This window comes from Hemicordylus capensis, chromosome 13 (genome assembly GCF_027244095.1).
Source record: "Hemicordylus capensis ecotype Gifberg chromosome 13, rHemCap1.1.pri, whole genome shotgun sequence".
Lineage (NCBI taxonomy): Eukaryota > Metazoa > Chordata > Lepidosauria > Squamata > Cordylidae > Hemicordylus > Hemicordylus capensis.
In genome coordinates, this window is record NC_069669.1 from 9330616 (window position 1) to 9350902 (window position 20287).

At 50.4% G+C, this 20287-nt stretch overlaps 1 protein-coding gene across 3 annotated transcripts; it reads right to left on the minus strand.

Moving 5' to 3' along the window:
* Positions 1–435: 435 nt before the first annotated feature.
* NME4 (NME/NM23 nucleoside diphosphate kinase 4) lies at positions 436–15606 on the minus strand. Of its 3 annotated transcripts, none has more exons than XM_053277169.1 (5): positions 15570–15606; positions 6268–6398; positions 4958–5059; positions 3509–3621; positions 436–861 (listed from the first exon to the last, which is right to left on the minus strand). In XM_053277169.1, exons 1-5 carry the CDS (start codon positions 15589–15591, stop codon positions 741–743), a joined length of 489 nt encoding a protein of 162 aa, XP_053133144.1. In that variant the 5' UTR covers positions 15592–15606; the 3' UTR covers positions 436–740. The 3 variants fall into 3 exon arrangements, with proteins under 3 accessions (XP_053133144.1, XP_053133142.1, XP_053133143.1); XM_053277167.1 differs by lacking the exon at positions 15570–15606 and adding an exon at positions 13007–13227; XM_053277168.1 differs by lacking the exons at positions 4958–5059; positions 15570–15606 and adding an exon at positions 13007–13231.
* Between the last annotated feature and the right edge of the window lie 4681 nt (positions 15607–20287).

The window sequence follows — 20287 nt, forward strand, 5'->3', positions numbered from 1 at the left end:
CCTGCCTGCAACCTTGGAGAAGCTGCTGCCAGTCTGTGAGGACAATACTGAGAGAGATGGACCAATGGTCTGACTTGGTATATGGCAGCTTCCTCTGTTCCTATTCAGGCTGATTGCAGACACAGTAAGAGGCAGATGGGGCTGTAACTCACTGGCAGAGCATCTGCTTTGCACGCAAAAGGTCCCAGATTCACTCCCTGGCAGCATCTCCAGGTAGGCCTGGGAAAGACTCCTGCCTGAAACCCTGGAGAGTCGCTGCCAGTCAGTGCAGACAATACTGAACTAGTTGGACCAGGAGTCTCACTCGGTGTGGCAGCTTCTTATGTAGCATGTTTCCTCTATGTGTGTGAGATGTCATGTTATCATACAAGCAGGAAGCTGGCCAGCCAAAACACGAGGCTTCGCTTCTACCAAACCCAGAAAACAGAATCGGGGTTGTACAAATCCATTTTTTTTTTTAATGTGAATTTTCTTTCAGAATTGTGCTCCAGGGTTTTCTGGCCATGTATGTAAACAAGTTTCCAGTGCTGCCACACTAAAGGCGACGCACTCAGCAGCTCGCAGAGTTGGCTGTTCGAGGGGTATCTGCTCGCCTGAGCTGACAGAAAGTGGGTTGTGTGTGTGTGTAACCTCCCGCCACATACAGCACACCAGATCCAAAGCCTCTGATGCAGCAGCCAGATCTCTTTGGAAAGGCAGAGGTAGCAGATCCTGGGGGAGGTCCAGGTGAAGCGAGCCCTTCAGAGTTCGTACATGATTTTGTGATCACCGCATTCCCAATCCAGTAGTTCATTGCTGCGGAACCACAGGCTGATTTCCCTCTGGGCCGTCTCCACGGAGTCGCTGGCATGGACCACGTTTCTGTTTTCCCAGGAGGAGGAGAGAGGATGGGGAAAAAGGTGAAGGCATAACCTGGCCCAATCTGCACGACAAACTCCCTTCCCGTTTGCCCCAGTTTGATTGTCATGGCTTTCCCCCAAAGCATCCCGGGAATGTTAGTTTGGCCAGGGAGCGGAGAATTCTTTCTTGGAGAGCCCTCCCTCACAGACGATACCTCTCCCCCTCACTGAACAGGGCTCCCTGGGAAGGGGATGGCTGTTTCAACCTCTAGTATGGATAGTGGTGTTTTTGGTTAATCCATTCCTCGATCCAGGCCAGCTTGGGAATGGGGCTTAAGTTACTTGTATCCCAGTCCTGGAGTAGAGGTGGGGCCAGCGTGGTGTAGTGGTTAGAGTGTTGGACTAGGACCCGAGTTCAAATCCCCATTCAGCCATGAGACTAGCTGGGTGACTCTGGGCCAGTCACTTCTCTCTCAGCCTAACCTCCTTCACAGGGTTGTTGTGAGGAGAAACTGAAGTATGTAGCACACCGCTCTGGGCTCCTTGGAGGAAGAGCGGGATATAAAATGAAATAATAACAACAATAACAACAACAACAACAACAACAACAACAACAATAACAACAATAATAATAATAATAATAATAATAATAATAATAAACAAATAGCCAGCAGCAAGAGCCTGGAAAAGCAATCTGCCTCTCTGCACATCATTTCTATTTAATTAAACAGTGAGTATTCCTGATCCCACGACTCTTTTCCTTGGATTCTACATGGGTCTGCCATGTAGCCATAAGACAAAACCTTGACCGGTGTGAGTCATATGGCTGTTCAGACGTAGCCAAGCTTTAAACCGTCCACCCCCAGATGGAGTCTGGGTGGCTGAGGAATGGATGGGTAAGATTCTAAGGAATTTGGCTGGTGTGTGAAAGACACAGGTGTGGTCTACATAAGCAGAATGAAATGGTGCGATCCTGAGGTCATAGAGAGAGCTGTACCGGGAGAAGGGGGCACCCCAAGCTGGGTCAGAAGCCCAGGTGGGACCCGTGAAATGCAGCTGCAGTCAAGCAAGGCGGCTTGAATTTCAGGACCACAGAGAGCTCCGAGGTGAGCCACTTGCTCTGAAAAGGGCCAGAGGTGGCTTGAGGCCTCAAATCCCTCTGGGCTGAGATCACCCCTCTTGGATTCCCTGCCAGGAGAGTGGCGATCTTAAAGGAGCAGCCATCTGTCCTGGGCTCTCCTACCAACTGAGTGAAGAGCTGGTCTGGTGGTAGCAAGCATGACTTGTCCCCTTAGCTAAGCAGGGTCTGCCCTGGTTGCATTTGAATGGGAGACAAGAAGTGTGAGCAGAGCACTGTAAGATATTTCCTTCAGGGGATGGAGCCGCTCTGGGAAGAGCAGAAGGTTCCAAAATCCTTCCCTGGCAGCATCTCCAAGATAGGGCTGAGAGAGATTCCTGCCTGCAACCTTGGAGAAGCCGCTGCCACTCTGTGAAGACAATACTGAACTAGATGGACAATTGGTCTGACTTGGTAGAAGGCAGCTTCCTACGTTCCTAACTCTCACCAGGCCCATTTTTGGAGGGTGGGTCGGTGGGCAGGCTCAGTTTCAGAGGGCTCTGTCTCAGGGAGATTGCATTCCACCTTCTCTTCAGGTTCCAACCTGGCGTCAGGGCCCAGAATTAGATACAGGCCAAATTGGTCCAATCCAGTGGCTCCACTTCATCAGAAGCAGACTCAGGGTGGGGTCAAGACCGTCTTCGCTTTGCTCTGCTAGCTTTCTAATTGCAGGGAGGGTTTTTGCTTTTTGTTTTAATGCAAGGGAGTATTCAAACATGCAGTTCCCTCCCCTGAAGGGCGATGCTCCATTCTCCCACTTTGGGATTCTGCCACCTTATTCTGCTTCATATGTAGACCAAGCTTCAGTCCCGTATTTATCCGAATAGCAGATAGCTCAATTTAAGTCGACCCCCTTAAATTAGAGGTTAAATGCAGGTTATATCGAGGTCCATGAGCCAGGCCCACAAATTTTGGGCATCGGTACTATCTCAGAGGACAAATGCTCACAGTGAATTTCGGCAACTTCAGCCCCCCTAGAGATGGAAAAGAGGTGAAAGCATTGTGGCACTTACAACTTTGTGTGCATTAACACCCCTTCTTTTCTCCCTATCCCCGAATGATTCAGGCAAAACTGCAGTCATTTTGGTACAGAAGAAAGGGTCAGATTAACAATGAACAAATCGTTGTACAGCACTGGAGTTGGGGAGTCCTTTTTGGAGGACATTCCTGCTAACTGCCGTTCCCATTCTTCTGACAATATTGATAGGATTTTATTGCGGCTTTTTTGGTGTTTTTAACATTTCTAAATGCTATGAAAACACCATTGCAAATTTAGCTCAATGGGACAATAAAAGCACAATAACACACTGAGAACCTTGTAATGCAATAACCTCTTTAACCTGTATTTAACCTGTATTAACAGGCTCACTTCCCCATATCCAGCCAGTCACAGATCACGGTGCCGTAGCAAGAACCACGCTATAGCATACTTAGCTGAAGAGTTAATCCGGCCCTATTTGCCAGGCATGCATCAGTCAGAGTATGTCTGAACCCATTTTGGAAGTGAAAAGGCAGGAGATACCCATCCAGGTCACCTTCGCCCTGCTCATACCTGCTCACGTGGATACTAAAGTCTCCCCGGATGGTGCCCGGCTTGGCTTCGGCAGGGTTCGTCTCTCCCACCATGGCCCTGGAGGTCTTGACAACGTTGTGGCCTTCCCATACCTGCAGCAGACCCAGGGGGAGCATAAGAACAAAGCACCAGGGACAAGACCATAGGAACACAGCAAGCTGCCTTCTACTGAGTCTTACCCTTGGTCCCTCTATCTCAGGCTTGTCTACCTAGACTGGCAGCAGCTTCTCCAAGAGTGCAGGCAGGAGTCTCTCTCAGCCCTATCTGGAGATGCCAGAGAGGGAACTTGGAACCTTCTGCATACAAGTATGCAGATGCTCTTCCCATCCCCTGAGGGGAATATCTTCCAGTGCTCACACATGTCATCTCCCATTCAAATGCAAACCAGGGCAGACCCTGCTTAGCAAAGAGGGCAATTTGTGCTTGCTCCCACAAGACAAGATCTCCTGGTCCAAAGACTCTGGAATTCCTACCCACATCTATCCTGGGGTGAAACAGCTTTTAAGCAGATTTGAGTCTTTGCCTTGAGTCCCCAGATTTGGTTGGACTACAACTACCATCAGCCCCAGCCACAATGGCCTTTGTGAAGACCAATTACAAATGAAATGGCAATTTGACCATTCATAATGGCAATTATTGTGAGATCAATGGGAGGTAAGAAACCAAGAGCAACAAAGTGCACAACTGCTTATGACTGCTAGTCCCGGAGATTCACCAGATTCCCCTTTATGAGTAGAACCCCCCAACCAGCTGTGAACCAGCTCAAACCATTCCGGCATTCGAACCGGACTGGTCCGGTTCGACCCTAACCAGGGCAAATCAGTTTGAATCTGGTTTGGATTCATTAAAAAAACTGACCTGGCCGGTTCTGTGCCCATACCTAGGATGCAGGATTACACTCTAGAAGGAGAAACGCTACTTGTGAAGGGAAACAAAGTTGTGGGGACTTATGCCACTTTGGATAAGCTTCTTGCTCCAGGAAGCATCGGGTGGAAAGGCTACAGGTTGTTGTGACGGTCTCCTCCCGAGGTTCACCAATGAACAGGCAGCCTCAACTGGGCTGGGCTAGCATTTCGACGGTCTCTTTCCCCCCACATTCATATCTGAGCCAAGCCCATAAATGCTGGCCATTGGTACATCTCAGGAGATGAATGGTCATACTGATTTCTGGCAATCCCCTAGAGAGGGGAAATAGGCAATAGCATGGTTGCACGGACAGTTTTCTCTGTGTTATCACGCCTTCTTTATCCCTACCCTCAAACAATCTGGGTAGAATTGCAGACTCCTTGATGCACAGAATTCAAATGGCCTTTGGCCATTGTGGCTGGGGATGATGGGAGATGTAGTCCATCCCGGGAGCCAAGGCTGAGCATCCCTGCATTAGTGCCTTCCATGCATCAGCCAGGGGCAGTTCTCAGCTGGCCTTACCATGGCAACCACGGGCCCTGAGGTCATGTACTGAATCAGCTCGTGGTAGAAAGGTTTCCTGCGCAGCTCGTGGTAATGTTCTGCCAAGATCCCTTCATTGGCCTGCCAGGGAAAAGAAGGAATGCTTTTGGTCAGAACATAGGAAGCTGCCATACACTGAGTCTGACCCTTGCTCCATCTTGCTCAGTATTGTCTACACCGACTGGCAGCAGCTTCTCCAAGTTTGCAGGCGGGAGTCTTGCTCGGCCCTGTCTTGGAGATGCTGCCAGGGAGGGAACTTGGAACGCTCTGCTCTTCCCAGAGCGACTCCATCCCCTAAGGAGAAGATCCTACAGGGCCCCTGTAGGAACATAGGAAGCTGCCATATATTGAGTCAGACCATTAGTCTATCTAGCTCAGTATTGTCTTCACAGACTGGCAGCAGCTTCTCCAAGGCTTCAGGCAGAAGTCTCTCTCAGCCCTTTCTTGGAGATGCTGCCAGGGAGGGAACTTGGAATCTTCTGCTCTTCCCAGAGCGGCTCCATCCCCTGAGGGGGAATATCTTACAGTGCTCATAATGTAGTCTCCCATTCAAATGCAAACCAGGGTGGACTCTGCTTAGCCAAGGGGACAATTCATGCTGGCTGCTTTTTAAGCTCTCCACAGACTGAGATCTCCAGGGAAGGCCCAATTCAGGCGTCTGAGAGGTCAGGCAGTTTTGGGGAGGGAGATGGGGTCTCCTCGGTGATCAAGGCCTGGACCTCCTTCTAAGTTAGGTCCTCAACTTTATCTCATTTAAGACAATAGCCCTGAACTGGCATTTTGAGAGCCAGGACAGCGCAGTGGTTAGAGTGCTGGACTCACACTTGGGAGACCTGAGTTCAAATCCTTGTTCAGCCACGGAACTCACTGGCTGATCCCTTCTTTCTCAGCCTCACCTGCCTCGCAGGGTTGTTGTGAGGTAGGTGAGGCGGGGCCAGACCATTATGCTGAGCCAGACCATTGACCCATCCAGCTCAATATTGCCTGCACAGACTGGCAGCAGAACGCCAAGGGCCTCAGTCAAGAGTCCTTCCCAGCCTTACCCGGAGATGCTGCCAGCGACTGAATCCGAGACCTGAACCCGTCTCCATCTTGCCAAAGATTGATTTATTACCCTTCTATCCTGCTCTTCCTCCAAAAGGTGAGGCTGAGAGATAAGAGACCATGGCCCATCGTCACCCAGTGAGTTTGATGGCTGAACAGGGATTTGAACTCGGGCCTCCCTGCTCCCAGTCCATCATTCGAACCACTGCACCACACTGGAGGAACTCTCAGGCCGGTGGCTGTACCTGGAGCAGCTTGAGGCCCACCAGCTTGAAGCCCCGCTTCTCAAAGCGCTGAATCACATCCCCCACGAGCCTCCTCTGGACCCCGTCTGGCTTCACGGCGATCAGCGTGCGCTCCTGAAGCCCAAGTATGCCTATTGGGCACAGAAAGGGAGGTCAGAGTCAGAGATCATAGGCACCTACCTGGCTGTGGCTGCACTGGACACTTAACGGAGAAGCCACCTCCTTCTGCAAAACTGTGACTGTCAGCATCGATTCAAAGGGAAGCAAGTTGCTAGCTCTGCATTGTCTACACAGACTGGCAGCGGCTTCTCCAAGGTTGCAGGCAGGAGTCTCTCTCAGCCCTGTCTTGGAGATGCTGCCAGGGAGGAAACTTGGGACCTAGATGCTCTTCCCAGAGTGGCCCCATCCCCTGAGGGGAATATCTCTCAGTGCTCACACATGCAAGCTCCCATTCAAATGCAAACCAGGGTGGACCCTGCTTTGCAAAGGGGGCAATCAATGCTTGCTCCCACAAGACCAGCTCTGCTCCCATGCTAACACTGGCTTCTGTGCATCTTCTGATCTGTACAAAAGGTCTCAACAGTGGTCAAGGGCAGCCCCCGAGAGAACCCACTACGGCAAACTAGCACCTGTGATCTTCCTGCCAGGGGCGGGGAACCATTACAAGGTTTCTTCCCTCTGGAGTCTCTTGAAGGCAGCGGAAAGGGTCTCGGCTCACGCTGTGATCACTGCTGGGTGAGATGAAATCACTGCGTGGAATATTGAAGGGTGGGGGGAATAAACTGGCGGCAGCAATCAAGCCCCAGAGGAGAAGCCCCTGTTGAGATCGCTCAGCCTCTTCTGCAGCATATTATGATCTCAAGGTGTGTGATGGGAGAGAAGAGAGAGCCCCAGACAGAGGGTGACAGAACCCTGGCGCCTTCAATTGAGACCAGGGTGTTTCAAACCCCTGTTTTCAGGCCACTAGAAGAACCTTATCAGCTGGGAATTCTTCAAGGAGATTAGCAAAAGCAAACAAGCTTCCCCGAAAGTCAGCCATACAAATTTGCCCAAACTGTTGGGTGAATTTTAGGACACCTACACACTGGAGGCAAGACACACAGACACAGACACACACAATTTGTGCAGGAAAATAAGACTGCACGGTAACCCCAGCAAAGTACCCAGAATCAAAAGCCCTGCAAACCCTCCGAAAGGTAGCTTCCTCAAGTCTTCAAGAGACTGCAGCATGGAGGAAGATGGATTGCACACAGATACACATGCTCACTTAGGCTTTCTAAACGTTTGTGTGTTTGTTTTCCCCCAAACTTTTAAAAAGTTTGTATTATTTAATTCTTATTTTTAAAAACTGTATTATTTGGTATTTGGTATTTTGTGTTGTAATTGTATCTGTCTTCTGTTTTGTGATTCTACTGGATGTTTTTTTTACTGTGGTGTTGTGAGCTGCCCAGAAAGCAATTTTTTTTACGGGGTGGCTAACAAACAACATTTTTTAAAAATATTATTATTCTTAATAAATTATTATTAATTATCATTAATTAATACACACAGAAGTGCCTTCTGCCAATGCAGGTCCACACCAGTTTGCTTCCTGAAACAAAAGGCTGACTAATGTCCTCTCCCTCCCGCCCCCCAGCTTTGCTAACAAAAATAAACACCCCCCCTTCCTTCCATCCATCCTTCCTCCCTTTCTAGGAAGTAGAAAATATCACACTGCCAGTTGCGGGGGGTGGGGGGCAACAGCGCTGCCCCTAAGGTTTCTGATGCCCTGGGCAAAGTTTGATTTTGGCGCCCCCCACAGTTGAGAAGTGCAGAGCGCGGCTTTATCTTGCGCTCTTTTGCGAGGCTGAATGGGTGGCTCGAGCGTGTGGATGACCAGCAAATGACTTGCCTGCGCTGGCTTAGGCATACAGTGGGAAGGAGTCCCTCCCCAGTCTATGATGGGGACAAAACTCTAACACTTCAGCGATTTGGGACCAACAAAAGGAAAGACTTTCCCACCGAGTGCAGAATGCATCTATGGAACTCCCTGCCACGGGATGTGGTGATGGCCACTAGCTTGGAGGGCTTTAAAAGGGGCTTGGACAAATTCACAGAGGACAGGTCTATTCATGGCTACTAGTCTGGTGGCCACAGGCCACCTCCAGCCTCAGAGGCACAATGCCTCTAAATATGCTTTGCAGGGGAGCAACAGCAGGAAAGAGGCATGCCCTCAGCTCTTGCCTGTGGGCTTCTCAGAGGCCTCAGGTGGGCCACTGTGGGAAACAGGACGCTGGACTAGATGGGCCTCCTTGGGCCTGATCCAGCAGGGCTGTTCTTCCAGTATGTCTTTATGTTCCATCCAGTCCCCTGTTCGCTGACTCACTGCAAGTATTTTGGCCCACAGCATTCCTATGACCCTGTGGGGTTACAAAGGGCTGCAATGCTTCCCCTCTCCCTCTCCCATTTCTTTCGACATGATATAGCACGGCAGGCTGAAGAAGTGGCGGTCACTTCTTGCTGACACCCCCCCCCCCCCCGCCCTCCAGAGCGACACCAGTAGCCATGGTGGACAGACATAGCCCACCAGTACTGGGATCACTCCAGAACAAAGTTCGGCGAAAGAAACGCGGAACTCCAAAGGGGACCCCTGTGATGATCTACAAAGGAAACCTTGCCTGTTCAAAGGGAAGTTCAGTAGCCATCAGAACAGGGATGCCCAGCAGCTGGTACAAGGACCCCGAGGGGCACTTGAAGGGCTACCAAGGGAGACTCAAACCCCTCCTGCCTCCCCTCCTGCTGCAGCCACACTATCTGCTCCCCATCTGAGAATTGACAGCTTGAAGCTTGACGCATCCTCCATGATGCAGAAAGTGAGGGAGGAGGACAAAGACCCTCCCCTCTGCTCCTGATTGGCTGGCTATGCGCTGGAGCTCAGCATCCATGTTCTCTGTAACAGGAATTCCCAGAGGTTGTTAACTACAACTCCCATCACCCACTGCTGCAGTGTCCTTTGGAGCAGAATGATGGGAGTTGTAATCCACAACCTCTGGGAAGAGGATGAAGACCCACTCCTCTGCTCCTGATTGGCTGGCTAGGTGCTGGAGCTCAGCATCCATGTTCCCTCTAACAGGAATTCCCAGAGGTTGTTAACTACAACTCCCATCACCCTCTGCTGCAGTGTCCTTTGGTGCAGAATGAGCCAACTCAGATGGAAGTTGTAGTCCACAACCTCTGGGAGAAGGAAGACTCTCTCCTCCGCTCCTCATTGGCTGGTTATGCACTGAAGCTCAGCGTCCGTGTTCCCGGTAACAGGAATTCCCAGATGTTAACTACAACTCCCATCATCCCCTGCTGCAATGGCCTTCGGTGCAGAATGATGGGAGTTGTAGTCCACAACCTCTGGGAATCCTTCTTATAGGGAACCTTGCTCAGCACCAGTGCTCCCTCTAGCAGGGATCCCCAGAGGTTGTGGACTACAACTCCCATCATCCCCAGCCAAAGGCCAGTACAGCTGGGGATGCTGGGAGTTGTAGTGAAGAACATCTGGGAATCCCTGTTAGAGGGGACACCTCCTCCCCTCAGCCTGACTAACAAACTCCAGAAAATTAGCACTGAGTGGTCCCATTGAAATTAATAGGGCCAGCAAACTTGCCCCATTGATTTCAGGAAGACGGCTTATGAGTAACTTCGTGTGATATGAGCCAGCCACCCCAGTTTGGAGCAGTCTGCACATCTACAAAATAAATAAAAATTGGGTGTGTATGCACAACCCCTGAAGCTTGGGCTACGCGTCCTCCCCAGCGCATGGTGGCGCGACTCACCCTTCTCAGCTCCATTCATGACTTATTTTACAAAGAGAAACACAAGGTAAGAAGAAAAGAAAAGAAGAAAATTTTGATAGAGCCAGCGTGGTGTAGTGGTTAGAGTGCTGGACTAGGACCGAGGAGAACCGAGTTCAAATCCCCCTTCAGCCATGAGACTAGCTGGGTGACTCCGTCTGGGCCAGTCACTTCTCTCTCAGCCTGACCTACCTCACAGGGTTGTTGTGAAAGAGAAACTCAAGTATGTAGGACACCGCTCTGGGATCCTTGGAGGAAGAGCGGGATAGAAATGTTAATAAATAAATTAATTAATTAATTAAAAAAAAATTGAAAACCATCTTTGCTGTGAGAGCAAATATTGTGTCCTCCCCCCTATCCCGCCTGTCTTCTAGTTTTTGGTCCAGACATTTCTTTCTTTCTTTGGAACGACTACTATGCCGGGGAAGGAGGGTCACTGTGGCTGCCAAGATGGACGGACAAGCTCTTCCTTTCCAGCTTTGAAACTGCTTCTGCCCACACTTCCGGGTACCCAGGAGTTTGGGAACGCCAAACAAAGGCGAAGGCATGGATGGAGAGAGCGGCCCCCTCCCTCTTCCCCCAAAGGCCCTTTATCCGCTTCCTGGGGCGGAAGATCAACAGGGCTGGGAGGCCAGAGAGAGACTGAGCAGCAGGAATCTTTGGGAAAGGGGGGACGAGAGATCAGAGGGAAGTGCCTGACCCAAGCCAGCAGACCAGCTGGGAGCACGAAGGGGACCCTTGGGCTAGAGGGTTAATGTTAATAAATCCGCCGCATTCATGTACTACACAGGCAAGGCAAGCTGGCAAAGCATTCCATCGGCATTAAAGCGAACCTCGTGGCATCAAAGTCAAAGAGATCCACTGTGTTTCATGAACGAGAACCCACTTCATTAGATGCCTAATATGTGTTCCTGCCCTCTACACACTGAGGAGAGGACTTCATATATCTGATTAAGGGGGCGCTCTGGTCCATTCAAGTTTCTGCCACGATAAATCTTTAAGTTTCCCCTGACTTTTAAACATAGAAACATAGGAAGCGGCTTTATACTGAGTCAGACCCTTGGTCCATCTAGCTCAGTATTGTCTTCACAGACTGGCAGCAGCTTCTCCAAGGCTGCAGGCAGGAGGAATCTCTCAGCCCTGTCTTGGAGATGCTGCCAGGGAGGGAACTTGGAACTTTCTGCTCTTCCCAGAGCGGCTCCATCCCCTGAGGGGAAGATCTTACAGTGCTCACACATGTAGTCTCCCATTCAAATGAAAACCAGGGCAGACTCTGCTTATAGAGAGGAGGAGAGCTGGTCTTATGGTAGCAAGCATGACTTGTCCCTTTAGCTAAGCAGCGTCTGCCCTGGTTGCATATGAATGGGAGACTAGAAGTGTGAGCACTGGGAGATATTCCCCTCAGGGGATGGGGCCTCTCTGCGAAGAGCATTTAGGTTTCAAGTTCCCTCTCTGGCTTCTCCAAGATAGGGCTGAGAGAGATTCTTGCCTTCAACCTCGGAGAAGCTGGCTGCTGCCAGTCTGTGAAGACAATACTGAGCTAAATAGACCAACAGTCTGACTCAGTATATGGCAGCTTCCTATGTTCCTGAGCGGCCCCATCCCCGAAGGAGAATCTCTTACACATATAGTCTCCCATTCAAATGAAAACCAGGGTGGACTCTGCTTAGTAAAGGGGACAATGCATGCCAGCCACCACAAGACCAGCTCTCCTCCCATAATGGAGAGTTTGACTCTTGGTTGTGTTTGCTGTAGAGACTAAGGCGGTTATACCTCTGGCATTCATAGACTCACTAACCTTCACAACAACCCTGGAAAGTAGATCAGGCCAGGCAATCCATTAATGACAAGGTTCTCAAACTTGGATCTGTCAATGTCTTCAGACTACATTTCCCATCATCCAAGGCCACTGTGGCTGGGCATGATGGGAGCTGTAGTCCAACAGCATCTGCAGATCCAAATTTGAGAACCTCATTATCTCTTTTTTGTTTGTTCGTTCATCTCTCACTCTTCCTACAAGCAGCCCTGAGCAAGGTATGTTTATTCTCACAGCAACCCTGCAAGGCAGAGAGAGAAGTGGCTGGCCCAGAGCCACCCAGAGAATTTCATGGCTGAATGGGAATTTGAACTCGGGTCTTCCTGGTCCTAGTCCAGCACTCTAACCACTAAGGAACCTCTGGATTAATCTAATCACGCCATTTAATTTAAAATCAAGCACAGGTACTTGCGTGAATTGATAGCTCAGTATGGGCTGGGGGCTCAGAGTTTAGCCGAAGGCATAAGCATAGGAACCTAGGAAGCTGCCAGTCCAGCTCAGTACTGTCTGCACTGACTGGCAGCAGCAGCTCCCCGAGGTTTCAGGCAAGAGTCTTTCCCAGCCCTACCTGGAGATGCTGCCAGGGAGTGAACCTGGGGCATTTTGCATGCACATCAGGTATTTTGCCACTGAGCTCTGGCTTTACCCCTTGGGGACACGGCTCAGTGGGCAGAGCGTCCGAAGGTCCCCGCTTCAGTCCCTGGTTGGGGCCTGGAGAATCCCCCTACAGGCAGGGCTGGGAGAATCTCCTGCCGGCAACCCTGGAGAGCCGCTGCCAGTCAGTGTGTCGACAATCCTGAGCCGGCAGCATCAGCATCTCCCAGGAGGACTGGAAAGACTCCTGTCTGAAGTCTTGGAGCGCCGCTGCCAGTCTGAGTAGTCAACACAGAGCTGGATGGATCAGGGATCGGACTCGGTAGAGGGCGGGCGCTTTCCTAGGTTCCCCCACCAGAAGCGTGCCCGCCGCCGGGACCCCCCCCGGAAGGAATGATACCCAGGGGCTCTTGGCGAGAGGGAACCCCCTGCCTTTGACGCACCTACCAGGGCGAAAGCCGAGGGAGATCGGGGGTGCCAGCCTCTGCCGGCCCGGGAAGGCACTCACCAGCGCTGTAGAGGCGGCGACAGCAGGAGCCGGCAGCAGCCGCCCGCGGCTCGAAGTGCTGCTGGGCGCTGTAAAGACCGGCGCGCTGCCCGCCTCGCAGCAAGCTCCTCGCCACGCCGAGCCAGAGCTGGGGGGGACCCATGGCGAGAAGCTGGCCCGCCGCCGGTGGGTGGGTGGGTGCCTGCCTGCTGCCGAGCAGGGCGCGAGGGGCCCCGGCCCGCCGGGTTTATAGCCCGCGGTGGGGGGGGACCGATCGCCGCCGCTGCCTCGGTAGCTGCTCCGCACAGCCCCACCTCCGGGCCAGGCGAGGCTCCCAGGAGGGCGGAGGCAGGCTCGGGTTACCGGCCGGCCCCTTCGGCAGGGCTCAGCGCCCCCCCCGCCCCGCCCGATCTCTGCTGCCCCCAAAGAAAAGGCCACAACTGCAGCCCCGCCTCCCAAAGCTGGAAGGGGGCCCGAGCACTCCACCAGCCAGGCTGAGGCGCGCAGGCCAGAAGCCACGGGGATGGGCGCCGCCTGGTCCCCCTCTGGCTCTGCAGCACCCAAAGGGCCTCTCTGCTTGGGGATCGGGCTGGCTCTTGAGGGGCTTTCCGCGGCTTGAGCCGGTGGGACTCACCCTGGAGAGATGCACGCCTGAGCCCTTCTCCAGCAGGCAAAACCTCTGTGTGGTACCTGCTCATAGCAACAGGGGAAGCTGCCATATACCGAGTCAGACTCTTGCTCCATCTAGCTCAGTATTGCCCACACAGCCTGGCGGCAACAGCTTCTCCAGAGTTGCAGGCAGGAAGCTCTCTCAGTCCTATCCAGGAGATGCTGCCATGGAAGGAACTTGGAACCTTCTGCATGCCAACAGGCAGGTGTTCTTCCCAGAACGGTCCCATCCCCTGAAGGGAATATCTTACCTGCTCCCATGTAGTCTCCCATTCAGAGGCAAGCCAGGGTGGATCCTACTTAGCAAAGGGGACAAGCTACCACAAAACCAGCTCTCCTCCCACTATGATGTCAAGTAGCACGCTTCTGGCCGCGAGCGTGCCCTATTTCCCCCATATACAACACATATTTCTCAAAGTCCAACATAAAGTGCCACTTTTATTCTGAACACAGGGTGTTAGTCCACTTGCTCTCCAAAGCAGGTGTCTTTGGAGCGATGCCAACATGTATATCTGCACCATCCCAAAAGCTGGAATTGGGTACCGAATAATCCAAGATGCTCCAGCGATTAGGGAAGGGAAGCCTTGGAGAAAACATCTACCTCCCAAGATGGATGCAAACATCCATCGTATCAGAGCAATTATCCATCGCACACTCCAGGGTAGTATTGGAGTTCCAAATTTAGTTGCCCATTATGAAGCTTTGCACCTTCGTAACATTGTTTGGCTAATAGCAGACCCACAGAGGCTAAACTCTGGACTAAAACGGAGGTTCCAGAACAATTCTTTGGTGATGTCAATAATCTGCTTTTAATGCTAGACTTTCCTAAAAAGATTCAACACTGTTGAAATTCCTTTCCTAACTGTTACACTTAAGACCTGGGGGAAATAGTGCAAGATTTTTGTTCCATCATACTCCCCCCCTTATACAGATTGGCAGTTATCCTAAATTTCCTGATTTTGATACACCTTCTTGAATACTTAGTGCTATTGGACACCCTGCGGCTAAATTAAAAGACCTCTACTATTTGAATAAACCAATCGATTTAGATGCAATATGGGAGCGGTTTATTAGTATGCGTTACTCCTGGCTGAATTTCCTTCAGCTTTTTTTAAATTTCCCACCCAGATACAATAAAGCAAGCTAACAGAAAGCTAAGTTTGAAATATTAATATTAGAAACTCCAGAGTCCGCTAAAGGCCTAAACTGTATGATATTATAATAAATCAAATAAATAATCCTTTATTTGGTCTTAAGCTGAGCTGGGAAAATGATTTACAGCAGACTATTAGCGATCTGGAATGGAACAGGAGATGGAAATGTGAGCCAGTGGCTTCAACCTCAGCCCGTGTTACAAAGAACTTTACTAAACTTTTCCATTGGTGATATATGGCCCCTTCCAGATTAGTTTATATGAATATAAGCATCCCTCCAGCTTTGTTGGAATGGTTGTGGGTCTAGGGGAACATATTTCCACTTAAGGTGGTCCTGTTCCTTGATTTTGGGTAGAGGTTTTCTTAGAGAGAAGCAAAATTATACATCGGAGGTTAGGTCTGAGAGCAGAGTTGGCATTATTAAATATATCTTCAGGGGTCAATTCAGAGCTGTCATCTGAGGAACTGATAGTATTCATGTCAACAGCCCCCAGGTTGTCCATTGCACACCACTGGCAAAACAAAAATATGACGCTTGTCATTTGATACCAGCATATGTGGCACATCGCCATATCAGAAAAACCAACCCACACTATTCATCTTCGATCGGACCAAGCTAATTCCAATGCTTTTTCTTTTTTAACCATATGGTCTGATTTTATTTCATTTACAAATCCGAAAAAATTTGGAGGGGTGGAGCTGGGGCCCCCGGTTCTTTGAACCCATCCACTCAACTTATAGCTACACCCCTGGTCACTAACCATTAACTTGCTTGCAGGCCATAAACCTTTCTCCACCTCAGTCATTCCTGATGAGCTCAAAACTCTCCTACTTTAGAAGCTGGTTGTAAGGTTGACAGTGTCAAGAGAACAGGAGGAAGTCCTTTACTCCCACCAAGGACGATTTGTACAAAATGTGGGCGGTTAACTTTTCACCCAAGAGACTGGGCTGCTTTGATGATGGATAATTTCTCTCTCTCTCTCTCTAAAACAAAATAATAATGATTTTACTAAACCATGACACAAAACCAATCATCATTTATGGGGGGGAGACACCTAAACATCACTAGCAATAATATCCCTGTTTTACAAATGCCTCAACTCCAGTTTCTACTTAATTACACAACAGTTTTGTTTAACAGTTGTTCCCGATTTGTAAATCAATTTCTTCATTATCACTCCGAGGAGCCACCCGGGAAAGGGGTGAACATGCCCCCCCCCCACTATCCTAGCTACGCTCCTGCTAGTGACAGTCACAGTTTTAATTCAGAGGGTTCTGACTGGTAGCCGGGTTGTGGGGACCATCTCCGGCCCAGTTCTCTGCCGCTGGAGCCAACTGCTTCCCCTCGCCCCATGAAAGGGCCGCCCGTGCCCCACTGACTCTGTCTGCAAGGATGCTTAGCGTCCTGGCAGAGCATATTCAGAACATCTAATTAGGAGAGATTAAGAGAAAACAGCAGGGCTTTTGCCACAGGGGCCTTCCCGCCCTCTCTGTCAATACAGACGCTGCCAAGTACCACCCATCAGGAATGGGACTGCAGGTGCTCTGGAGAAGCTTTGCCTTTTCAGCCACCAAGAACAACCTTAACAACACAAACTGTAGGGATGTGGAGGAGAGCTGGCCTTGTGTTAACGAGCGTGAATGGTCCCCTTTGCTCAGCAGGATCTGTCCTGGTTTGCATTTGGATGGGAGACTGCTGGTGAGCACTGCAAGATATTCCCCTTAAAGGATGGGGCTGCTCTGGGAAGAGCATCTAGGTTCCAAGTTCCCTCCCTGGCAGCATCTTCAAGACAGGGCTGAGAGAGACTCCTGCCTGCAACCTTGGAGAAGCCGCTGCCAGTCAGTGTAGACCAGGGCTTCTTAACCTTGGGCCCCCTTGTTGGACTACAACCCCCAGAATCCTCAGCTGCAATGGCTTTTGCTTGGGGATTATGGGAGTTGTAGTCCAACTACATCTGGGGGCCCAAGGTTAAGAAACCCTGAAAATGAGCTAGATGGAGCAAAGGTCCGGCACAATCTCTCCAAAGGCTGAGCTAGATTGACCAAGGCAGCTTCCTGTGTATTGTCCATAATATTGCCTACACTGACTGGCAGCATTTCCACCCCAAATTCTCCATCCTACAGGCTGAAGATGTTTCCAGAGCACAACTCAGCCCTATACATCTTCCCAGCCTTAACCCAGGTTTTTTTGGGGGAAAGTCGCTCTAGAGTGGAGGTTTCCTTTCTGACATGGAGCTCAGAATGGCACTCCCCTTCTATTTTTTTTTTTTAAATTAACAACCACCCTGAGAGGGAGGACAGACAGAAAGCCATGGACCCAAGTCACCCAGAAAGTTTCATGACTCAGCAGGGATTTGAATCTCGCCCCCCCTGGCCCCAGCCTGCTCTTCTAATCACTGCACTGGGGGGACTTCTCCAACAAAAGTCCCCAAATGATGTTGGACAACTCTCACCATCTTTTGGCTACTGTGGCTGGGGATGATGGGAGTTGTAGTCCAGCAACAGCTGGGGATCTAAGTCTGAGAATTCTTCATGTCGTATTTTCCACACACATGGGATGTGTGTGTCCAGGAGTGCCCCTCCCCTTCCCAAAGCAACTCCCACCACCCGTTTATTGAACTGCCAAACTGAACTGGCCGTTGGCCAGAGAGCAAATGGCACTGACCGACCTTGTGGGTGTTTGTGGTGCCCAGACAAGAGCAACAGCCCCAAGAAAAATATCAGCACAAATATTGGTGGGAGAGCATCTGATTTGCATGCAGGAGGTCCCAGGTTCAATCCCTGGCAGCATCTCCAAGTAGCGCTGAGCGGGACACTCCTGCCGGAAACCTTGGAAAGCTGCTGCCAGGCAGTGTAGACAATGTAGATCTTGGAGATGCTGCCAGGGAGGGAACTTGGAACCTTCTGCTCTTCCCAGAGTGGCTCCATCCCGAGGGGAAGATCTTACAGTGCTGCTCACATTTCTAGTCTCCCATTCATATGCAACTAGGGTGGACCCTGCTTAGCTAAGGGGTCAAGTCAGGCTTGCTACCACAAGACCAGCTCTCCTCTCCTTACATACAGCTTTGTGTTTAATTCCACAGTCCAAAACCTAAGAGGAAATCAAGCATGCATAACTGCATTTGCTCACATACATCTATCCTTCCCTTCCGGTTGCTCTCATCTTCCCAGTTCGCAAAGTCCAGACTGTCGACTCTTTTGGATAGGCAGATAAGGTAGATATCTTTTCTGTATATTCTGCAAAATGCCACATACTCTAGTATGCATCTAGGGAGGCACGTGATCTCACATGATACATGGCACAGTTACTTATAAGAAGTCTGGTACATTTTTCCAGTGTTTCTAAACTTGGGGTCTCAATATGCTGCTCGACTACAACCCCCATCACTCTCAGCATTTGGCCATTGTGGCTAGGGATGATGGGAGTTGTAGTCCAGGAACATCTGGGGACCCAAGTTTGAGCACTCCTGTTTTAAGCAATTACTTTTATTATCCATTGTACAGAATAGTAATTGAGTGTTTTTGGTTTTTTTAAGGTGACTTGCCCAAAGGTCCTCAATGGGTGGGTTCAGACATCATTCGGGACCAAGGTTCATTCTGGCTTATTATAGTTAGTTTGCATGTGTGAACCAGTGCCAAACTGTAGTTTATTCTGGGCAAACCACAAACAGAAACCAAGGCTAGAAGTTGCTTTGTTTATCCTAACCACGGTCCTGCATGATGCCTGAATCCACAATCCTGATTTAATTTTTGTTAAAGCTGTTCTGCCCTGGCAGGGTTCTTGCATAGAGACGGTCAAGTCTAGGACACAGGAGGTAAGGAGAAGGCACAGGACCTGAAATAAGCATGCAAGGGGGCAATTCATCCTTGCTAACACAAGACCAGCTCTCCTCCTTGAGAAGGCCTGCTGTACACACATAGCTACTCATAAGCAGTCTTTCTGAAATCAGTGGGACTAGGAACATAGGACCACCTAAAGTGGCGCAGCGGGGAAATGCTTGACTAACAAGCAAAAGGTTGCCGGTTTGAATCCCCGCTGGTACTGTACCGGGCAGCAGCGATATAGGAAGATGCTGAAAGGCATCATCTCAGACTGCGCTGGAGGAGGCAATGGTCAACCCCTCCTGTATTCTGCCACAAACAACCACAGGGGTTCTGTGGGTGCCAGGAATCGAAATCGACCTGACAGCACACTTCCTTTAGGAACATAGGAAGCTGCCATAGACTGAGTCAGACCATTGGTCCATCTAGCTCATTATGTCTACCTAGACTGGCAGCGGCTTCTCCCAGGTTGCAGGCAGGAATCTCTCTCAGCCCTATCTTGGAGATGCTGCCAGGGAGGGAACTTGGAACCTTCTGCATGCAAGCAGGCAGGTGCTCTTCCCGGAGCGGCCCCATCCCCGAAAGGAAAGATCTTCCAGTGCTCACACATGTAGTCTCCCATGCAAACACAAACCAAAGCAGACCCTGCTGAGCAAAGGAGACAATTCACGCTTGTTGCTACAAGACCAGCTTGTTGCTGTAACAGACAGACTTGGGGGTCTTCCAGATCTAAGCCCTTGATCCCGACAAGGAAAACATGCACTTTGATTCTGAGTAAACACAAATGCGATGGGGGAACAGTCATTTTGCAAGGGCTGCTGACCCCTGTGCCAGGTCAGAAACATGCCAGGCGGTATCACTGGCAGGAAAAAACCAAACAAAACAAGAACCACGGACTCTGCCATTGAAACCCCGAGCGTATGGAGGCCAGAGGAGACCAAAACGCTCCAAAGATTAGGATATCCTCTCATCGACAGAGTTCTTCCCCTCTTGGAATGCTCAATAGCCAAGACTGCAAGAGACCACAACCTCCCGCAGGCTAGCTATGAGCAGAAAAGGCACTGGGAAGAGAGGGGAACATAATGCAGAAGGTTCCAAGTTCCCTTCCTGGCAGCATCGCCATGAGAACCTCGGAAAAGACGCTGCCAGTCTGGGTAGAGCAGGCGTGTCCAACTGGGGCCGGCTGTTGCTGGCCTAAAACTCCCATCATTCCTGGCTGTTGGTCACTGTGAATGGGGAAGATGGGAGTTGTAGTTCAGCAAGATCTGGAAGAACCCTGGGTGGGAGCCACAATACGGTGCTAGATGGACCAAGGGTCTGATTTGCTCTAAAGCAGCTTCTTGTGTGCCTAGAGGAACATACGTCGTGGTGGACAGCTTGTTGAAAGGTTCGACTGAGTGCACGGCAGCTGTGAGAAAGGCCTATTCCATGCTAGGGATCATTAGGAAGCGGATTGTTTAATAAAAGGTCGAATATAACGCCCTTGTACAAATTTAAGGTGCGGCCACGAGGATAACCCAATGAGATGCCTTGATAGCAGCAACCGAGAATGAGGTGTATAAAATCATGCATGGGGTAGACAGAGAAATTTCTCTCTCCCAGCGCTAGAACCAGGGGTCACCCCATGAAACGGAAGGTCGGGAAATTTAGGACTGAC

Coding starts and splice junctions, on each gene's coding strand:
- NME4 (XM_053277167.1), bottom strand. CDS start 13,148: ATGGGTCCCCCCCAGCTCTGGCTCGGCGTGGCGAGGAGCTTGCTGCGA. Junction 6,399..13,006: donor TCGCCGCCTCTACAGCGCTG/GTGAGTGCCTTC, acceptor TGTGCCCAATAG/GCATACTTGGGCTTCAGGAG. Junction 862..3,508: donor TTTAGTATCCACGTGAGCAG/GTATGAGCAGGG, acceptor CTGGGAAAACAG/AAACGTGGTCCATGCCAGCG.